General features: G+C 40.0%; 1 protein-coding gene across 1 annotated transcript in view; it reads right to left on the minus strand.

The window, feature by feature from the left end:
- The window catches only part of LOC125411853 (uncharacterized), a 37,589-nt gene extending 29,753 nt beyond the window's left edge, over positions 1 to 7,836 (minus strand). The window contains 4 exon segments of the mRNA XM_087896804.1: positions 936 to 1,927; positions 3,543 to 3,669; positions 3,783 to 3,878; positions 7,620 to 7,836. Of these exon segments, the coding sequence (XP_087752930.1) occupies positions 936 to 1,927; positions 3,543 to 3,669; positions 3,783 to 3,812 (1,149 nt within the window). The 5' untranslated portion in view covers positions 3,813 to 3,878; positions 7,620 to 7,836.
- Positions 7,837 to 17,790: the final 9,954 nt, after the last annotated feature.

Raw genomic sequence — 17,790 nt, forward strand, 5'->3', positions numbered from 1 at the left:
TACTGTAAAAATGCTTTGTTTAACAAGTTAAGAGGAGTTATTATGGTGATCAAAGTGATTCTGAGAGTTGGTGACCATGATAAAAAGAAAACCTAAAGCTTTCTGTGTGTTTCGTGGACTCCGCGTGCCACGGGGATCATAGGCAGCAGTATGTGGGCCAGTGTGTAATGTACTGAGCAGCAGTGTATGGGTCATGAGCAGAGGAGTGCTGAACAGCAGTGTGCTGTGTCTCTAAGTGCCAGCTGGAGCTGTGGGCGGGGAGAGTCAGTGCCCAATGCACCACGCGGCTAGTACCAAAAAGGATAGACTGGTCCCCATGGTTGGGGGCCAGATGAAGATGGACACTAAAAAGAAATTCCACACTAGCTCAGAATTGAATATAATAAAGGGTTATTTATTTAGAGGTAGACTCATATATCACAGTTCCTCTGGGGAACAGGAACTGAATCCAGCAGCCGGAAGAGAGAAAGTGTGTGCTTTACCTCAGCATTTACAGTATAAGAGAAGGAGTTCCTACAGCACCAATTAGCTCATATAACTTACAGTATTAGATTTCTATTAACCTACATTTTGCCAACTGGCTCTTTACCTCTCCTCCATTCTGTACACCTGACTCTTCCCAAGACTTGTTGTCATCTGCTGCCACACCAGATTCATCCCAAGTTCCTCTCTCTTCTGAGAAGTTCTGCCCATTTTCTCAAGCCTAGTTATCTATCAGCCACTCAGCTCTTTATTCAACCAATCAGAGGAAAATTTGGCAAAGACCCATCATCACAATATACAAAAATTATCCTGTAGCATATTATATATGCTGATGGAATTTATAAGAAGAAAATACCAAAAAATGTACATTATGAGAATGGCATTTTTCTCCCCAGTGTAAACTTTCTGATGTATTCTACGATTTGAAAGATGGATATAGGATATATTAGTCATTGCATTTGTTGTTTCTCTCTAGTATGAATGTTCTGATGGGCTTTGAGGTGGGAGTACCTAATAAAAGACTTGACACATTCCTTACAACTGTAAGGTCTCTCTCCAGTATGATTTCTCTGATGTGTTCTAAGATGTGACATGTCGATAAAAGACTTATCACACTCCAGACATTTGTAAGGTCTCTCTCCAGTGTGAACACTCTGATGTCTTCTAAGAGTTGAAATTCGGAGAAAAGACATGTCACAGTGTTTGCATTTGTGAATTTTCTCTCCAGAATGAATTTTCTGATGTGTTCTGAGGTCCGAGCATGTAGTAAAAGATTTGCCACATTCCTTACAACTGTAAGGTCTCTCTCCTGTATGAATTCTCTGATGCGTTTTAAGAGTTGAATGCCGGATAAAGGATTTGTCACATTCTTCACACTTGTAAGGCCTCTCTCCAGTATGAATTTTCTGATGTGCTCTAAGAGTTGAAAGTCGGGTAAAACATTTGTCACATTCTTCACATCTGTAAGGCCTCTCTTCAGTATGTATTCTCTGATGTACAGTGAGGCTTGAGGCAGCACTGAAGTATTTCCCACATTTCCCACACTGGTGTGGTGTCTCTCCAATGGGGAATTTTTGTTGCAAAAGTCTGTATGTAGAGTCATAGCAGTCATCATATTCTCCTTGCCTGTGTTCTGATCTTGCAGTATAGAGTCTCTGATACTGAGTATTGTTGGGATATAAGTTTAATGATTTCTCACAGACTTTAGAATTGCAAGTTTTTTCTCCAGTTTGCATGCTTTCATGTCTATTTGTGTTTGATGAGTCAACAGAGGCATCCCTGTTATTATTGCATGTGTAGTTATTAAAGTTTTCTGTAGTTTCACTTGTTCTATAAAGTACACATGTGGAGGGGTCTTGAAGCACGTTGTCAAGCTCATTACACAGAGAGGACTCCTTTGCAGTTTTTACATGTTGACAGACAGGATCACATATGCAATAGTTCTCTGAAAATAAGTATAATTCAGATTAATAGGGCTTGATCCAAAACTAAAAATTTAATAAATGACTGTCTCCCTGAGTTCTTTCTAAAGATAATCTAATAAACAACTTCTTAGATATTTTCTTTTCACCGTAATTGAATGTATTCTCACAAAAACAGACAGGTTTAAAGGGTCTGAGATATAGCAGATACATCAACCTTATCAAAAATGTCTAATGGCAGAAGATGGATCAGGAAAGTGAGACATTGGCAATTAGCTGTGGGATGGAGCTCACTGATTGATTATATTAAGAATACATGTCTCTATTTTTAAATATTTCTTCTCAGAGATTGATGAAGTATAGTTTAATACAATACCAGGTTCAGAGAATTTATATTGACTAAGTGATAGGCACTTAGTATTGTTCAGGAGACCCAATACCTTTAAAGATTAAAGTTTTAATTAAAAGCATCAAATGGTTTCTCTCTAGAAAAACATATTAGATTCTTCCAAATTAATGGATGGAAAGCTAGTATTCTGCCAGATACCAAAGGATCAGATCATCTGAAGTAGAGCTGAAATGGGCAACTACTGTTTATTTCTATCCTCCACTATATGAACTCCGCACACTGCTGTATTTCCTAAATTTCTTCATTTGGCTGTTCTCAAGTTGGCACACGACAGACTCCTAAGAATATTTTCCAGAAGCATGTCTGTGTATTTGCCACTGGGACAAAATATGTAATATGAAGACGAAATTGCAAGGAAGGCAATTTCAGAATAGTCCTACTTCATGGATTGACGTTAGACTTAAAGTTTGTAAAATTATTCCAATCTGATATCAGCATAGTTAAATAAAATTGCATTTTATACTATTATTAAGTCACTATAATTCAGGTATAATATGACAATGCCTTCTAACAGTTACAATAGGCAGGTTGCATCCTGGGACCAGAGCCACTCTACTAATAATCAGGCATCCTATCAAGTGAAATCGAATATAACAAAAACATTTCCAGTTCTTGTTTTCTCTTTCACTGGAAGCCATCACTGTTGTCCTGCTCATTCAAGGGCTCACCCTAGTTATAGCTACTCACTCCTCTCCACATTCCAGGGCAATCTCATTTGCTCAGGACAGGTGACCAGGCCTATGTTGCACACAATAATCCACATGTTCTGTAAGGTAGCCCATGATCCATGTTAGAATACAGAAAGAATATAGACACCTAACAAAAAATGTGCTCCATACATGAAGAGAACACAAAGTACAAGAATCTAGGAATTATTTCCAATTGCTATTTCCGTTCAGAGTCTTTTAGCATATTAAAGAAAAATTTTTAGATTACCTATCTTGTGTTTGTTTTCTCACAAAACCATGAAAATTACAATGTGGACATGGTTTTTAAGGTATGTATGGAAATATTATATGCCACTGGGTTTCTGAATTCATTTTGGAGGCAAAGTGAGGGGTGCATGATACATTTAACATGGAAATGAAATGAGAGTCAAATTCCATGAAAAAGTTATTTCTAGTACCAAACTTTCCTGCCTTCCACTGTTTCTAGGACAGCTTAACAGAGTTTACAAGTTAGTATATACAAAGAATGATTTAGGAATTCTACAATAAAAATGCTCTCACCCACAAAGAGCAGGCTACTGTAATTCTCCAACATCACATCAATGTACAAAGCCCTCTGAGCAGAGTCTAGGCATTCCCACTCTTCCTGGGAGAAGTCCACAGTCACATCCCTGAATGTCAATGGACCCTGAAACACAAAGTACAGTTTGACCAAGTCATCCCATTTCTATCATAAACAAACAAACAAATAAATAAAATAAAGTAAAATAAAATAAAATAAAAAGGGACATAACCACTGACCTGGGACAAATCAACTGGAGAATCGGCCATTTCGTTTGTTTCTCTTCTTTGAGTTTCTCTTTCCAGGAACAGTGAATAGATAGATGGCTTGCTGCCCTTTCATATAATGGGCAAAAGAGATAAAGGAAAAATTAATACTGAAAGCAGTTAAAGAAAAATGTCAAAACATCTGAAAAGACCCAAGGAACAGACTACAACCAGCATTCTAGTCAATGATCCCAAATCCAGGATGGCATGGAATGACATTTGAAGCTTGGGGGGAAAATTCACTGTCAATAATACTGTTGCATCCAGAAAATTTCTACCTTAGAATTGATGGAGATAAAAGTACAGTTCAAGACAAAATACAAAGTATAGTACAAAGTAAAGCAATTCATTTCAACAAAGCAAAACCGCAGACAATACACCAGCGGCAAAAATTGTACAGATGAGTCAGAGGACTCATCCATAAGAACATGGGAAAATATAAATTTCATGTGAAGAATAGATAAAAACAGGAGAAACGGGAAGTAATCATCCATGTTTGTTTGAAAAATGGGGAGTTTTCTGATTATACAGACCCTAGAGAAATAAATGTATGGTTTTGAGAGAAAACTTTGAAGAAAAGGAAGGGGTCATGGCATGACAGGTGAGCCCCAGTAAGAAGAGCCTTCCTTGCGCCCCATGGATTGTGCCAATTGGGAAGATTCTGAGCAACTTTTTAACTCAGCTTTGAATACAAGAATGTCAAAAGTATATTCATTGCCCTATATACTGGAGTCTATACAGAGGAAATAGGAATAGTGTAGGTTGATGAAAAAGGAATGAAATGCCAGGGTCTTCCTTTCTGGAAGTGTATGAAAAGTACAGGCCTCTACTATAGAACTTAGGAATAGAAAAATATTATAATCGGCCAGTTAAATGCTTATTATGAAATATTTTGAACATCAAATGATTCTACATGCAACATAGTTAAGGTAAAAATTACTTCAGACTGTTTAACATAACTGTACGAGCAGCTAGCCTACACACAAGCTGCACAAGTAGAGAGAGAACAAGAGAGCTGCTGAACCTTCAGATGTGCATTCATCCCTTTCTTTCCCCCTTGACTCCACACCTCCCTCTTTGGGAACTGAACTCCACTGAAGCTTTTCTTTGGGAATGTTGAGAAGACTTGACATCCTACTTCACAGATCCTTGCTCACCCATGTTCATTGCTGTTCTACTCACAATAGCTATAAAAGGGAAACAACCTAAATGCCCTTCACTTGACAAAGGGATGGTGAAAATGGGGGTACCTATACAATATGCAATTTACCTGTAAAGAAAATTTAAATCACGAGCTTTGCAGGTAAATGGATAGACCTAGAAAAGATCTATTCTTTGAATAGGTATTCAAAATTACCTATTGAATGAGGTAATGCAGACCCAAAGACAGGCATTACATGATCTCTCTCATAGGAAATTCCTAGCTCCAAACCTTCAGATGAGAGTCCACAACCTGGAGTGAATGCAGTAACAAGAAAAGAGAAAAAGAGATTACAGCGAGATGTAGGGGAGCAATAGAGACAGGAATAACAGGGCACCAGTGATCTGAAGGGGGAAGTGGAAAACGGGGGAAGGGATTTAATTATGGAAAAGGAACAGGCATAAAGAAAAGGAGGGCAACATAACAGTAAGGATGTCTAAACAGTCATAAGAAATTTTAGTACCATTGATCTACCCCAAATAGCCCATAATACATATATGTCTGTGTAAACACATACTTTGACATTGTAAATGAAGAGTTTCCATCTGGGCTGATAATGATCCCCACAAGAGCCATAGATTGTCTAACAAAACCACCGAAAGTCACAAGAAGCCTACTTAGAAGTTGTTGGTCACAGTTGTCCAAGATACACCAAAAATATTATAGGCTATTGATGTTGTCCATGGTGGACTCCCAGAGGTTGAAGGTGAGATCCTACTGTGATGAATGCATGCACTTCAGACATAAAACCTAGAGAATTACAGATGGATATGACCTGAAAGCTTCCTGTCTGAGGATTGGCTTTCATGGTACCAGAAGGCAACATGCAGCCTTCCAAAGGAGGGAGCCACCGAACAGTCCTACCCAGCTATGACACTTATGAACCACACACTGGTCTACACTGCATGCTAGTGCTAAGGGAGCAAGAGTGGCACACAAACCTTGGTGGTGACCACAGCTTCTAATTGGACTGAAGACCCTCTCGACAGGAGGGAAAATCATGCCTGGTACTGGAAAACTGGCCAGTTTCCTCAGGGCTAGTGAAGTCAGGGTTCGTGGAGGAGACCGACTTCATTAAATTAGCATAATCGCTAACTGAATTCTAAAAATTTTACTTATTCACAGAGGTAAATGTTGTCCTCACCCCAACCGTAGAAAGTTCTTTTTGAACACATGGAGATTATTACAGAAAACCGCAACCAGTCAAAATGCAGACTTGTGATGCTCAGTCCCCACTGAAACATAACCAACACAACTCCTTTACCTCAGGCTCAGGGATCACTGAGAAAGCGGTGGGAACATTGTAAGAGACAGAGAAACAGGACATTTGCCATGAGACTGTGTCTCCTAGAAATGTCAGAGAAGCTACAAGCATCAAATCTTACAAAATGGCTGCTGTAATATGAGCTCAACAAGGACAACACTAAGAGACATGCTAACATGGAAAGGAGAAAGCTCACTAGGCCTCAGCCCTAAGTCAAACATGATGGAATTCTGAGAGCTGGAGAAACAGTCTTCTGCAGAGAAGAGTGCACCATATGGTTATCCAACACCAAATGTTCATCCCTGGAAACATACAGACTGAGTAGGTTGTATGTTTATGTTTAGGAATTCACACAAACATATAACAAAAATGAAAGAGAAATTTACTAAGAAATAATAAAGTCAAAATTTGAGATGTTTTATATAAAAAGATTTATAGTATTTTCTATTACTGTTCTTCACATAATTAAACTTAATAGGGGACTGGTTAAGTTTCTCAATGCTTCTCTAAAAGCTTCTTCTTTCTAAAGCTCTCAATGCTTCAGAGCACCTGTTGTTCTCTTAAAGACCCTTTATCAAAAACCTGAATAGCAAATAAAAAATTAGTAAAGAGGGTGAAAACAAAATTAAAAATCCTTGTACTAACTGGAACATGGAAAGATGTTTCACACAGCTGAAAGTGAACATAATATCGTGAAACATGCAATATTTCTGGAAATGGTTTGTGTGACCAGTTCAAACTCCATGACATTTAACACATTATTTCATATAAAAAGAGAAACCTAGAATTCATATTGACACAAATTCCCTGGGTACAGAGCAACCCTAGGGAAAAGTTGCTATCCTACTGTGATTACAAATGACACTGCAGACTAGGCGGTGGTGGCTCAGGCCTTTAATTCCAGCATTCAGGAGGCAGAGGCAGGCGGATCTCTGTGAGTTCGAGGCTAGCCTTGTCTACAAGGGCTAGTTCCAGGACAGGCTCCAAAGCTACAGAGAAACCCTGTGTCGAAAAACCAACCAACCAACCAACCAACCAACCAAACAAAAACCAAACCAAAAAACCAAACTAAAACAAATGGCATTGAAAAGCCACATAAACAACAGCATCATGGGAGTAGGAGAAAACTGACAAAACAGCCTAAAGTACAACAGTAGCAGATGCAGAACCTGGCCAATAGCAACGACCACGTGAATGTCATCAAAATACCACAAACAGGTGTTTCAGACAAGGGTAAGACATTCACACCAGAACTTCATAGCCTACTTCCTTCTGAACAGCAGAGAAACTGCTTGCACCCCTTTGTGCCTTCCCTCCTGGGTCGCAGCCCCGCAGCGCTTCTGACCTGGGAGGTTCCAGGGCCACCCGGCTGCGGTTCCCGCCGCTGCGCTGCTGACTTTCCCAGGCCGCCCAGCGCCGCCACTTCGGCTCCGGGGAGTATTCGCGTCCCCGCGACACTCGCCGACTCCTCCGCACCCAGGTCTGCACCACAGGATTCCCCTAGAGAAACAGGGAATGCTGGAATTTCTGTCACTTCAGCTTGATTCCTCCCAGCTACTCCTCCCGTCCCCGCCCAAAATACCTCCGCTTCCGGTTACCTGTTTCCCCCCTCCGCCCCCCAAACCCGCCTACCACGGGGCTCACTTTTAATTTTCCAGTTGCACCACATTCTTTTCAACTAATCTTCTCTGATTGACGGGTGTTCCGTCCCATTAGAGACCTGTAAAACCCAAGCCTTCTCAGGCTGCCTTCCACACAGCTTCAGCTGTCAGGCTGCCCTGGACCCGCTCTGCACAGCCTCCTCACATGCTTGCTGTCTGCCTAGATCAGAAGTGACCTAGGAGGACGCTGCATCCAGGTGTCTGACCCCACAGTGAGTTCTGAACCCTCCAGATAAAAGACAGACAGCCTAACCTCGACTTTAGTAGTAGGCTCTTGGTCAACAACATGCTTACACCTGAAGCGCGACCCAAATTACTAACGCCAGATATCTGGAGTGAACGTTGAAGGACCAGAGAAGCTGAGCAGCCAACCACCAGAAAGTTCTTACCTCTAGGAATCCTCAGACCGAATGGCACCGAGATCTTATGTCCTTCTGCCTTATATTCCCGTCATCACCTCCCTCGTGCTGGGATTAAAGGCGTGCACCACCATTGCCCAGCTGTTTTCGTGTGGCCCAGGGTGTCGATGAACTACTGATCTCCCTGCTTTCTTCTTCCAAGAGTTGGTATTAATGGTGGGTACCACCTCTGTTTGTCCTCTATACCTAGGTTGGCCCTCAGATCTCCACACAAACCTTATTTATCAGAACACAAACAAAATATCACTCAGCATAACACCAAACCTTAACAGGCTAAATTCAGATTCTAGCGTTCCATCGCGAATATACAAACACGAGAAGCCGAAACCAAATACTTCAATTGTGCCTTGGAGAGAGACATTACATGAACTTGAATTTTGAAAAGAATTTGGTGTCTCAAGAAGTCTAGAAGTCAGTTCATTGCTAACATCCCTGGGTTGAGTTTATCCTGAGCTGTATTGATCTCACCCCTAGATAGTGGCTTTGTCATTTTACTAACTCAGAAACAAGTTAGGGTGATTCATGCTAAAGGTGATTTATGATAAAATATAGAAAGATTCTTTGGAGAAAAAAAATGCAATGGCGAATGCAGAGATTCTTGCTTGTCCCAGTTGCAGAAAATAAGTAAGGAATGTGGTTCCAGCCCTGAAAACATCAGTTACACCATCCTGTCTATGGCTCTGGGAACATTGATGAAGAGATCTAGGAAAGAAAATGAGAAGAAAAAGAGGAGGAAGAGATAAGACTTGTCATTCTCTATACTCCATTCAACTGTTGTAATCAGTAACCAACAGCAATTCTATTTACCTGCATTGACCACACATTAGACCACAATCAGTGTATGAAGCATGACCCTAATTAGTATTATCAATAAATACCTGGAGTCAAATACCGAAGTAAATGCTGAAAGGTCAGAGACGCAAAGGAGCAGTCACCAGTGTCTTTTGACTTCTTCCGATCCTCTGATTGAATGGGGACTAGAATCCTGTCTCCACTTGCTTTGTATTCCTGTCTCCACCTCCTGAGTGCTGGGATTAAAGGCACGAGCATCCCAAGTGCTGGGTTTAAAGGTGTGATCTTCCGCTAGCTGATTTCTATAGTTAACTAGTGGCTAACTCCACCCTCTCATCTCCAGGCAAGCTTAATTTATCAGAACACAAGCAAAATATCATATAACAAGTGTAGGAAATGGAAGGATGATAGGGCCCAAATGTTAGCTATGGATGGATTGAAGGAGAAGAATCACTGCATTTAGCTGTAGATCTCCTCTGCTGAGCCCAACCAGGCTCCAACACACAGATCCAGACTCACAGTCTTACAGATGTCTCTGATCAGTTTCAGTGGATCCCAAGAAAAATGAGTAGTGATGAACACAATAGAGAGATTAGTTGGAATTATAGACCAAGACAGTAGAGAAGTAGAAGGTGAGAGTGGACAGTGTTTGAGATGCGAACACACAAACATATACAGAGTGTACTTGTATTATACATATATGAGGTTGTGAGTGTAAAATAGGTTTTTTGTTTGTTTGTTTGTATTTCGAGATAGGGTTTCTCTAGAGCTTTAGAACCTTTCCTGGAACTAGCTCTTGTAGACAAGGCTGACCTTGAACTCACATAGACCCGCCTGCCTCAGCCTCCCCACTACTGGGATTAAAGGCGTGTGTCACCACCACCTGGCAGTAATAGATTTTTTTGAGACAGGGATTCTATCTGTAATCCTATGTATTTTGAAACTAGCTTTATAGAACAAGCTATCCTCGAAATCTCTGAGATCCCTCTGCCTGAAAAGAGTTGCGTTTAAAGGCGTGCCCCAACCTGCATTGCTCAGAGAAAATTTTAAATAACCACAGCAGACTGTAATTTCTTTCAGGTGTTAGCATTATCTGTTGGTTTTTGTTTGTTTTGTTTTGTTGGTTTTTTAAAATGTTTTCTTTGTGTAATTCTGGTTGTCCTGGAACTCCCTTGGCAGACCAGCGTGGCGTTGAACTCACTGAGAGTCATCTTGTAAGACTTTAAGACAATTCTGAAGCCATTTCTGACAATTCCAAACCCTCTCAGCCTCCGTGCCTTAGTGCTTCCCCTCCTCCCCTGGGAACCAAGGAACCTAAGAGCTACACATGCGCGTACTCAGTTCCTGAACAATTACCCATACACGTATATTTTGACTCAGTCCCCTGGGAAACGGGGTCAAAATGACCTCTTACCTCATCTGATCTGACAATAGCTCTCCAGCCAATTATTGGTATTAGCCCTTTTCGAATAATCCAATCACAATGGTCAAGGAATAACCCCTCTTGTTTCTATGGGGCCTTCTCCTTTAAAAGTAGACTGTACCAGCTATTCGAGGTCTCTCGGCTTCCCGAATGCTGAGGGACCCTGTCATGACAGAATTAATAAAATCCTCATGCTTTTGCATCAGCTGTGGTATATGAGGTGGTCTCTGGGGGGCGACTCCTTCTCGGTTTGAACACTAGAGTCCAACAATCTACTTCTGTCTCTATAATGTGGCATGTGCCATCATGCCCAGCTTATCTGGATTAATATCAGGTAATACTAAGAGTCGGGAAATATTTCTTTTTCGCGTCAAATAGCGTTTTAGTTGGCTTTGCTGTCGGTTCTTTGGAGTTCTAATGGAATCCTGTCAATCTGGTCCTAATGTTTATTTAAGGGGGCATTTTATTCTTGCTTCAGTCTCATTGCTACTTGTACTTCTGTTCACATGATTTATTTCATGTTTGGAAATTGGGTATGTTATATGCACCTGCAAACTCATCTCTTTCAGTTAGAGTTGTCAGTTTAGTGCAATAGAAGTCTTTAATGTGAACGAACAAGATATCCAGGTGGTTATTCTTTTCTGCCAAGTAAGCTGTTTAGTTACCTTGGGTAACTGTCAGGTTGGGTAGTAGTGACACACTCCTTTAATCCCAGCACTATTGAGGCAGAGACAGTTGGATTTCCTGTCCAACCTGTGATACAGAGTAGGTTCCAGGTCAGCCAAGGCTACACAGCAAAACCCTGTCTCAAAAAACAAAGCTAAACACTAAGATACAATAACAAAAGTAATATATAGTTGGGAAAGGCCATGTCAGCCTTTTAACCCAACCCTCAGGAGGCGTGGGCAAGAAGAACTCTGAGTTCAAGGCCAGTCAGCTCTACATAGTGACTCTTGAACAGCTGAACATAGAGACTTTGTCTCAAAGTAAATTGCTCCCCAAGGAATAGTATTCATGGGAGCACTATGCAAGGTTTGAAAGAAGAGAAACAACCAGCAGTTCTAGCCAGCTATGCCTATGAGCCACAGCAGTTGTCATCCCAGCACAATAGTCCTAAGGATGCAATAGTGGCAAGCACGCCTTGGTGGTAGCCAACCTCTCTTTCATTGGATTTAACCAATCCAAGAGTTTGGTTAACTCTCTTAACCAAAGTTCAGACACCATGAATGGTACTGAAATTCTAGCTACCTTCTTGTGCTGTTGAAGACATGAATCTTGGAGGAATTACTTTACTAAACCAGCATAATCTCTTAAAAAATCTAAACATTTCTCCTTTTGCCCAGAGGTAAGCTTAGTCTTCACCCTTCATTCAGGAGACATCTCTTTTCATCAGTTGGAGACAAGTACAAAAATCCACAAGTAATAAAAATGTAGAGTTTTGCAGCCCAGGCCCCCTGGATATATCTGTAAACACTTCTACACCTTAGGCTAAAGGATCATTTTTGAAGAGGGTGTGTAAAGATTACAAGAGGCAGTATAAAGATTAAAAGAGGTGAAGGGCCTGGGACTTTGGAGGGCGAGTATGTCTCATGGCGTATTAATCAGTGTTCTCTAGAGTAATAGAATACATAAAACATATATATTGGTATGATTATAGGCTGCTGTCTAGGTAATGCAACAATGGATGCCTGTAAACATCCAATGGATGTTCAAACATCCATTAGATGCTCTGTCCACAAGGTTGGATATCTCCAGTGGTCTTCAGTATCTCTTTATCAGCAGGCATTTGAGTCCAGGCATTGAGCATCCCACTTGAAATATTCACAGATCTCCAAAGACATAGAATTACTACCTGTCCAAGCTGCTTCTCTGGTTTTACCCCACAACACCCACAATCAGATGAGTTGAGAACAGCATAGCCCAGAACTGATAATTTAGAGGCCTGGGTCACTTCTTCACTTAGAACAGTAAGTCTAACTCCAGACCTAGGCCCGTAGAAACTACAGTGTCTGGTGTATGTGCTTAATGGTGATTAAGTGTCATCAGCTTCCCCTAGGTTGCCTAGTTATCTCACAGCCTCTATGCATACTGGGAGAAAAGAATTGGCACACTGATTTAAAATACAATCTGTGCCCTATTCACAATTTTACTGAAAATAAACCTTTTAGCTCTTTTATCTATCACCTAATAATGTAGCACCCTAACCTACCTTCCCTCCCCTGCACCTGCAAGAATCCCCTGATGATTTAATTCCTTTATTAACTAATTTTCTTCATTAAGGAGTTCACCAGACATCATGTACTAGCCACTCCCACAGATCTCTCTCTCTCTCTCTCTCTCTCTCTCTCTCTCTCTCTCTGTGTGTGTGTGTGTGTGTGTGTGAAAACCCTTATCTGATTTTCTAGAGTGCAAAAGAATTCCAGTCCTAGAACCTGGTAGGGCTGGGGACTTGCTGGTTTTATATATGACTGGGAACATTTGTAATGGATCAAGCAAGGTACAGTATAGAACAACGTAGAAGAAAGAGCAAGAGAGAGCAAGGGAGAATTGATGGAAATAAGAGAGAAGAAAGAAGAATAAAGAAATATGGATGGATGATTCCTGGTGTGAGTAGAATTGTTACCCCTCAAATCTTTACTGTCAGATTTGTAGTCTCCCCCCCACCCTTTAGCTATTTGTGGCATCTTTAAATGAACCATGGAAGGAAGTCTTAAAGGCCAAAAACCTTTAAGGCTCTCTAAAGTGGAAGTAACAACAAGTATAACATCCCCGCAATGCTACTACCCACAAACTTCATTGTCTGTATCAGCAATAGCTAAATCAGCCACATAGTGTGGAGCTGCTTGGTCTCTCTGTTTGACCTGCTTGAAACTGCACAAACCTGCAGCTGAGTTTATGGCATCTGGTGCCCGGCTCCATCTTGCAGGCAACATGTCACTGCGCTGCTGTTGGCATGGGACTGTGAAACTAGGAAGCCCAGTGTGGCTTTGTGTCTGTGCATTCAGAAACTTTCTTTTTCTTAGTTTTCTTGGGCATGATGGAAATTCAAAAGCCTCAGGTTTTCATGCCAGTTTTAACTAGAGGTTTCTTTCCTGTCTACCAGTTCCTGAATATACACTCTGAGACTTATTAATTATAAAAATTTGGCCAGGCGCACGCCTTTAATCCCAGCACTCGGGATTACTACTAAGTAGCTCTTGCTTCTTCCTTCCTTCCTTCCTTCCTTTCTTTTTTTTTCTTTTCTTTACTTTTTTTGATTTTCCAAGACATGGTTTCTTTGTGTGACTTTAGTGTTGTTCTTACTTTTAAATTACCCAGTTCTATTATTTTATTGTACAATTTTGCCATGAGGCTTATGGCTTGTTACCTCACATCTTGCTTGTCTGGCAGCTGCTGGCATCTCCCAGACTCCACCTCCTTTTTTCTTTTATCTTTGCTTGGATTTCCCACCTAGCTATATTCTTTCCTGCTATAGGCCAAAACAGCTTCTTTATTAACCAATAGTAATAAAACATATTTTACAGAAGGGAATTAACACTGTTGCTCAACTTTAACTGAAATTCCAAAGACCATGTCAATCATCCACTGGAAACATCATCGTTATTTATGTTTTGGAAACATATAGTACAGATTTTGACCATAGCTAGCTAACTAATATTTAAACATAGCTTCATAAAATATGATCACAATATTTTATTAAACAAACAAAATATGAATAATATGTAAAGCTCTTGTTCTCCCTTAAACATTTTGGGGCAATACAAATATGTGTGAGTGTGTGTGTATGTGTGTGCATGTGCGTGCATGTGTGTGAGCACTAATGTGTGCAGAGAGACGGAGAATGCATGGGAGATACTTCAAAATCCTTGAATTTCAAAATGCATGATTTAGCTTCTACAGTGTTTTTAATAACCACATTGAGATAGATTGAACATTTTCTTGAAAGTGTAATGTAACTAATAAAGGCAATTTACAGGAAGCCGACAGCCAACATCAAACTAAATGGAGAGAAACTCCCAGCAATTCCACTGAACTCAGGAACAAGACAAGGTTGTCCACTCTTTCCATATCTATTCAATATTCTTGAGGTGCTAGCTAGAGCAATAAGACATCAAAAGGAGATCAAGGGGACACAAATTGGAAAAGAAGAAGTCAAACTCTCACTGTTTACATAAGCAATCCCAAAAATTCTACCAAGGAACTTCTACAACTCATTAATAATTTCAATAATGTAGCAGAATACAAGACTAACTCAAAAAGATCAGTAGCCCTCCTGTGCACAGATGATAAAAGGGCTGGGGAAAAAATCAGAGAATCAACACCCTTCAAAATAGCCACAACTCGGATAAAATATCTCAGAGTAACTCTAACCAAACAAGTGAAAGACTTGTATGACAAGAACTTTAAATCTTTGAAGAAAGAAATTGAAGACTTCAGAAAGTAGAGGGTAGGCAGAATCAACATAGTAAAATGGCAATCTTAGGCCGGGCGGTGGTGGTGCATGCTGTTAATTCCAGCACTCAGGAAGCAGAGGCAAGCGGATCTCCGTGAGTTTGAGGTCAGCCTGGTCTACAAGAGCTAGCTCCAGGACAGGCTCCAAAGCTACGGAGAAACCTTGTCTTGAAAAACCACAAAAAAATGGGTGATCGCACCCCTTGCGGTCCTGATTTCCTTTTTCATGTTCTTCCTCCTTCTGCTCCTCTTTTTGACCTTGGGGGACTCCGTCCAGTGCTCCAATGTGGGTCTCCGTCTGTATCGCCATCCATTGTCGGATGAAGGTTCCCTCTGATCTTGCCTTCCTTGCTTACGTTGAGAGGGAGGAGGGAAGGGAGTGGGGGAAGTGGGAGGGGGTTGGGAGGAGGGGCGGAAATGGAGACTTTTGTATTTTAATAAACTTTGAGAAAAAAAAATGGGAATCTTACCAAAAGCAATCTACAGATTCAACGCAATACCCATCAAAATCCCAATAAAATTCTTCAAACACCTCAAAAGAATGGTACTCAACTTCATATGGAAAAGCAAAAAAACCCAAGATGGCCAAAACAATCCTGTACAATGAAAGAACTTCTGGAGGCATCACAATCCCTGACTTCAAACTCTACTACATAGCTACAGTACTGAAAACAGCCTGGTATTGGCATAAGAACAGACAGGAGGACCAATGGAATCAAATAGAAGACCCAGATATGAATCCACACATCTTTGAACACCTGATTTTTGACAAGGAAGAAAAAAGTATAAAATGGAAGAAATAAAGCATATTTGACAAATGGTACTGGCATACTCAATATCAAAATGTAGAAGAATGAAAATAGACCCATATCTATCACCATGTAGGAAACTCAAATCCAAATAAATGAAAGACCTCAACATAAAGTCAGCCACACTGAACCTTAGAGAAGAGAAAGTGGGAAATACACTTGGATGCATTGGCACAGGAGACCACTTCCTAAATATAACTCCAGAAGCACAGACACTGAGAGAAACAATTAATAAATGTGATATCCTGAAACTGAAAAGCTTCTGTAAAGCTAAGGACACAGTCAACAAGACAAAACGACAGCCTACAGAATTAGAAAAGATCTTCACTAACCCCACATCAGACAGAGGTCTAATCTCCAAAATACACAAAGAACTCAACAAATTGGTCCTAAAAGAACACATAATTCAATTAAAAAATGGAGTGCAGACCTAAACAGAGAACTCCCAATGGAAGAATCTAAACTGGCTGAAAGATACTTAAGAAAATGTACACCATCCTTAGTTATCAGAGAAATGCAAATCAAAACAACTCTGAGATTCCACCTTATACCTGTAAGAATGGCCAAGATCAAAAACACTGATGACAACTTATTCTGGACAGGAAGTGGTATAAAGGGAACACTCTTGCATCACGTGTGGGAATGCAAGCTGATACAACACCTTTGGATGTCAGTGTGGCAATTTCTCAGAAAATTAGGAAGCAACTTTCCTCAATTCCCAGCAATACCACTTTTGGGTAAATATCCAAAGCATGCTCAATCGTGCCACAAGGACGTGTGCTCAACTATGTTCATATCAGCTTTGTTTGTCATAGCCAGAACATGGAAACAGCCTAAATGTCCCTTGACCAAAGAATGATAAGGAAAATGTACATTTACACAATGGAGTACTACACAACAGAAAAAAATAATGACAGCTTGAATTTTTCAGGAAAATGGATAGAGCTAGAAAACATTATTTTGAGCGAGGTAACCCAGACACAGAAAGACAATTATCACATGTACACACTTATAGGTGGTTTTAAACATAAGGCAAAGAAAACCAGCAATCCTAGAGATCTCAGACAACAACGAGGACACTAAGAGAGACTTCCATAGATCTTATCTGCATGGGAAATAGAAAAAGACAAGATCTCTTGTGTAAATTGGGAGCATGGGGTCCTTGGGGATCTTTGGTAGGATTGAAGTGGGGAGAGGAGAGGTAGGGAGGGAGCAGAGAAAAATTAGAGGTCAATAAAAATAAAAGCTTCCCCAAAATAAAAATAAAGTCACTAATTATAAAAATAAAAAGAAGCCTGAGCTACTAGGCCAATCAGTTTATGATTAATGTCGATCTCTGTGTGATTTCCATGCGAATGAATAACTGAAGGACCAGGTGGGACAGAAATCTCTGTCAACAAGTCATTATCTTTCCCCATATTTGTTTTAAAAGCATCTCTTTTAATGTATGATTAGATTTTTCAACAATTGCTTGTCCTGTAGTATATTATGAGAGTACCTGTAATGTTTTATCATATATTATGTAAAAATTATGTCATTTTATTAGAAACATGAACAGATGCATTATCAGTTTTAATTTGTAATGGTATTTTAATAAGTCATCATTTATGATAAATGTATAATTATAAAATGTGCCTTTTCAGAGCTTAAGGCAGTTGTCAACTTTCACCCAGGCTAAGTATCAATTTTATGATGTATATATTTTAGCTTTCCAAATTCTGTTTTGAGAAAATTCATATTCCAAATTTAATTTCTTTGTTCAGTTTTATGATTACTGACTACAGGTAAAGGAATCTGATTATATAAGAAACAGATAGGACAATTTTTAAAGTTCTCAAGCTTTTTGCCATGCCACTTAGAAATGTTTTTAAAGCTTTTACTGTTAATGTGATGTATTTCATGAAATTTCAGTGCTTCTAACACATTTACTATTCATAAGGTATTTAATCATTACCTTATG

This window comes from Myodes glareolus, chromosome 1, assembly GCF_982192425.1.
Source record: "Myodes glareolus chromosome 1, mMyoGla1.1, whole genome shotgun sequence".
NCBI lineage: Eukaryota > Metazoa > Chordata > Mammalia > Rodentia > Cricetidae > Myodes > Myodes glareolus.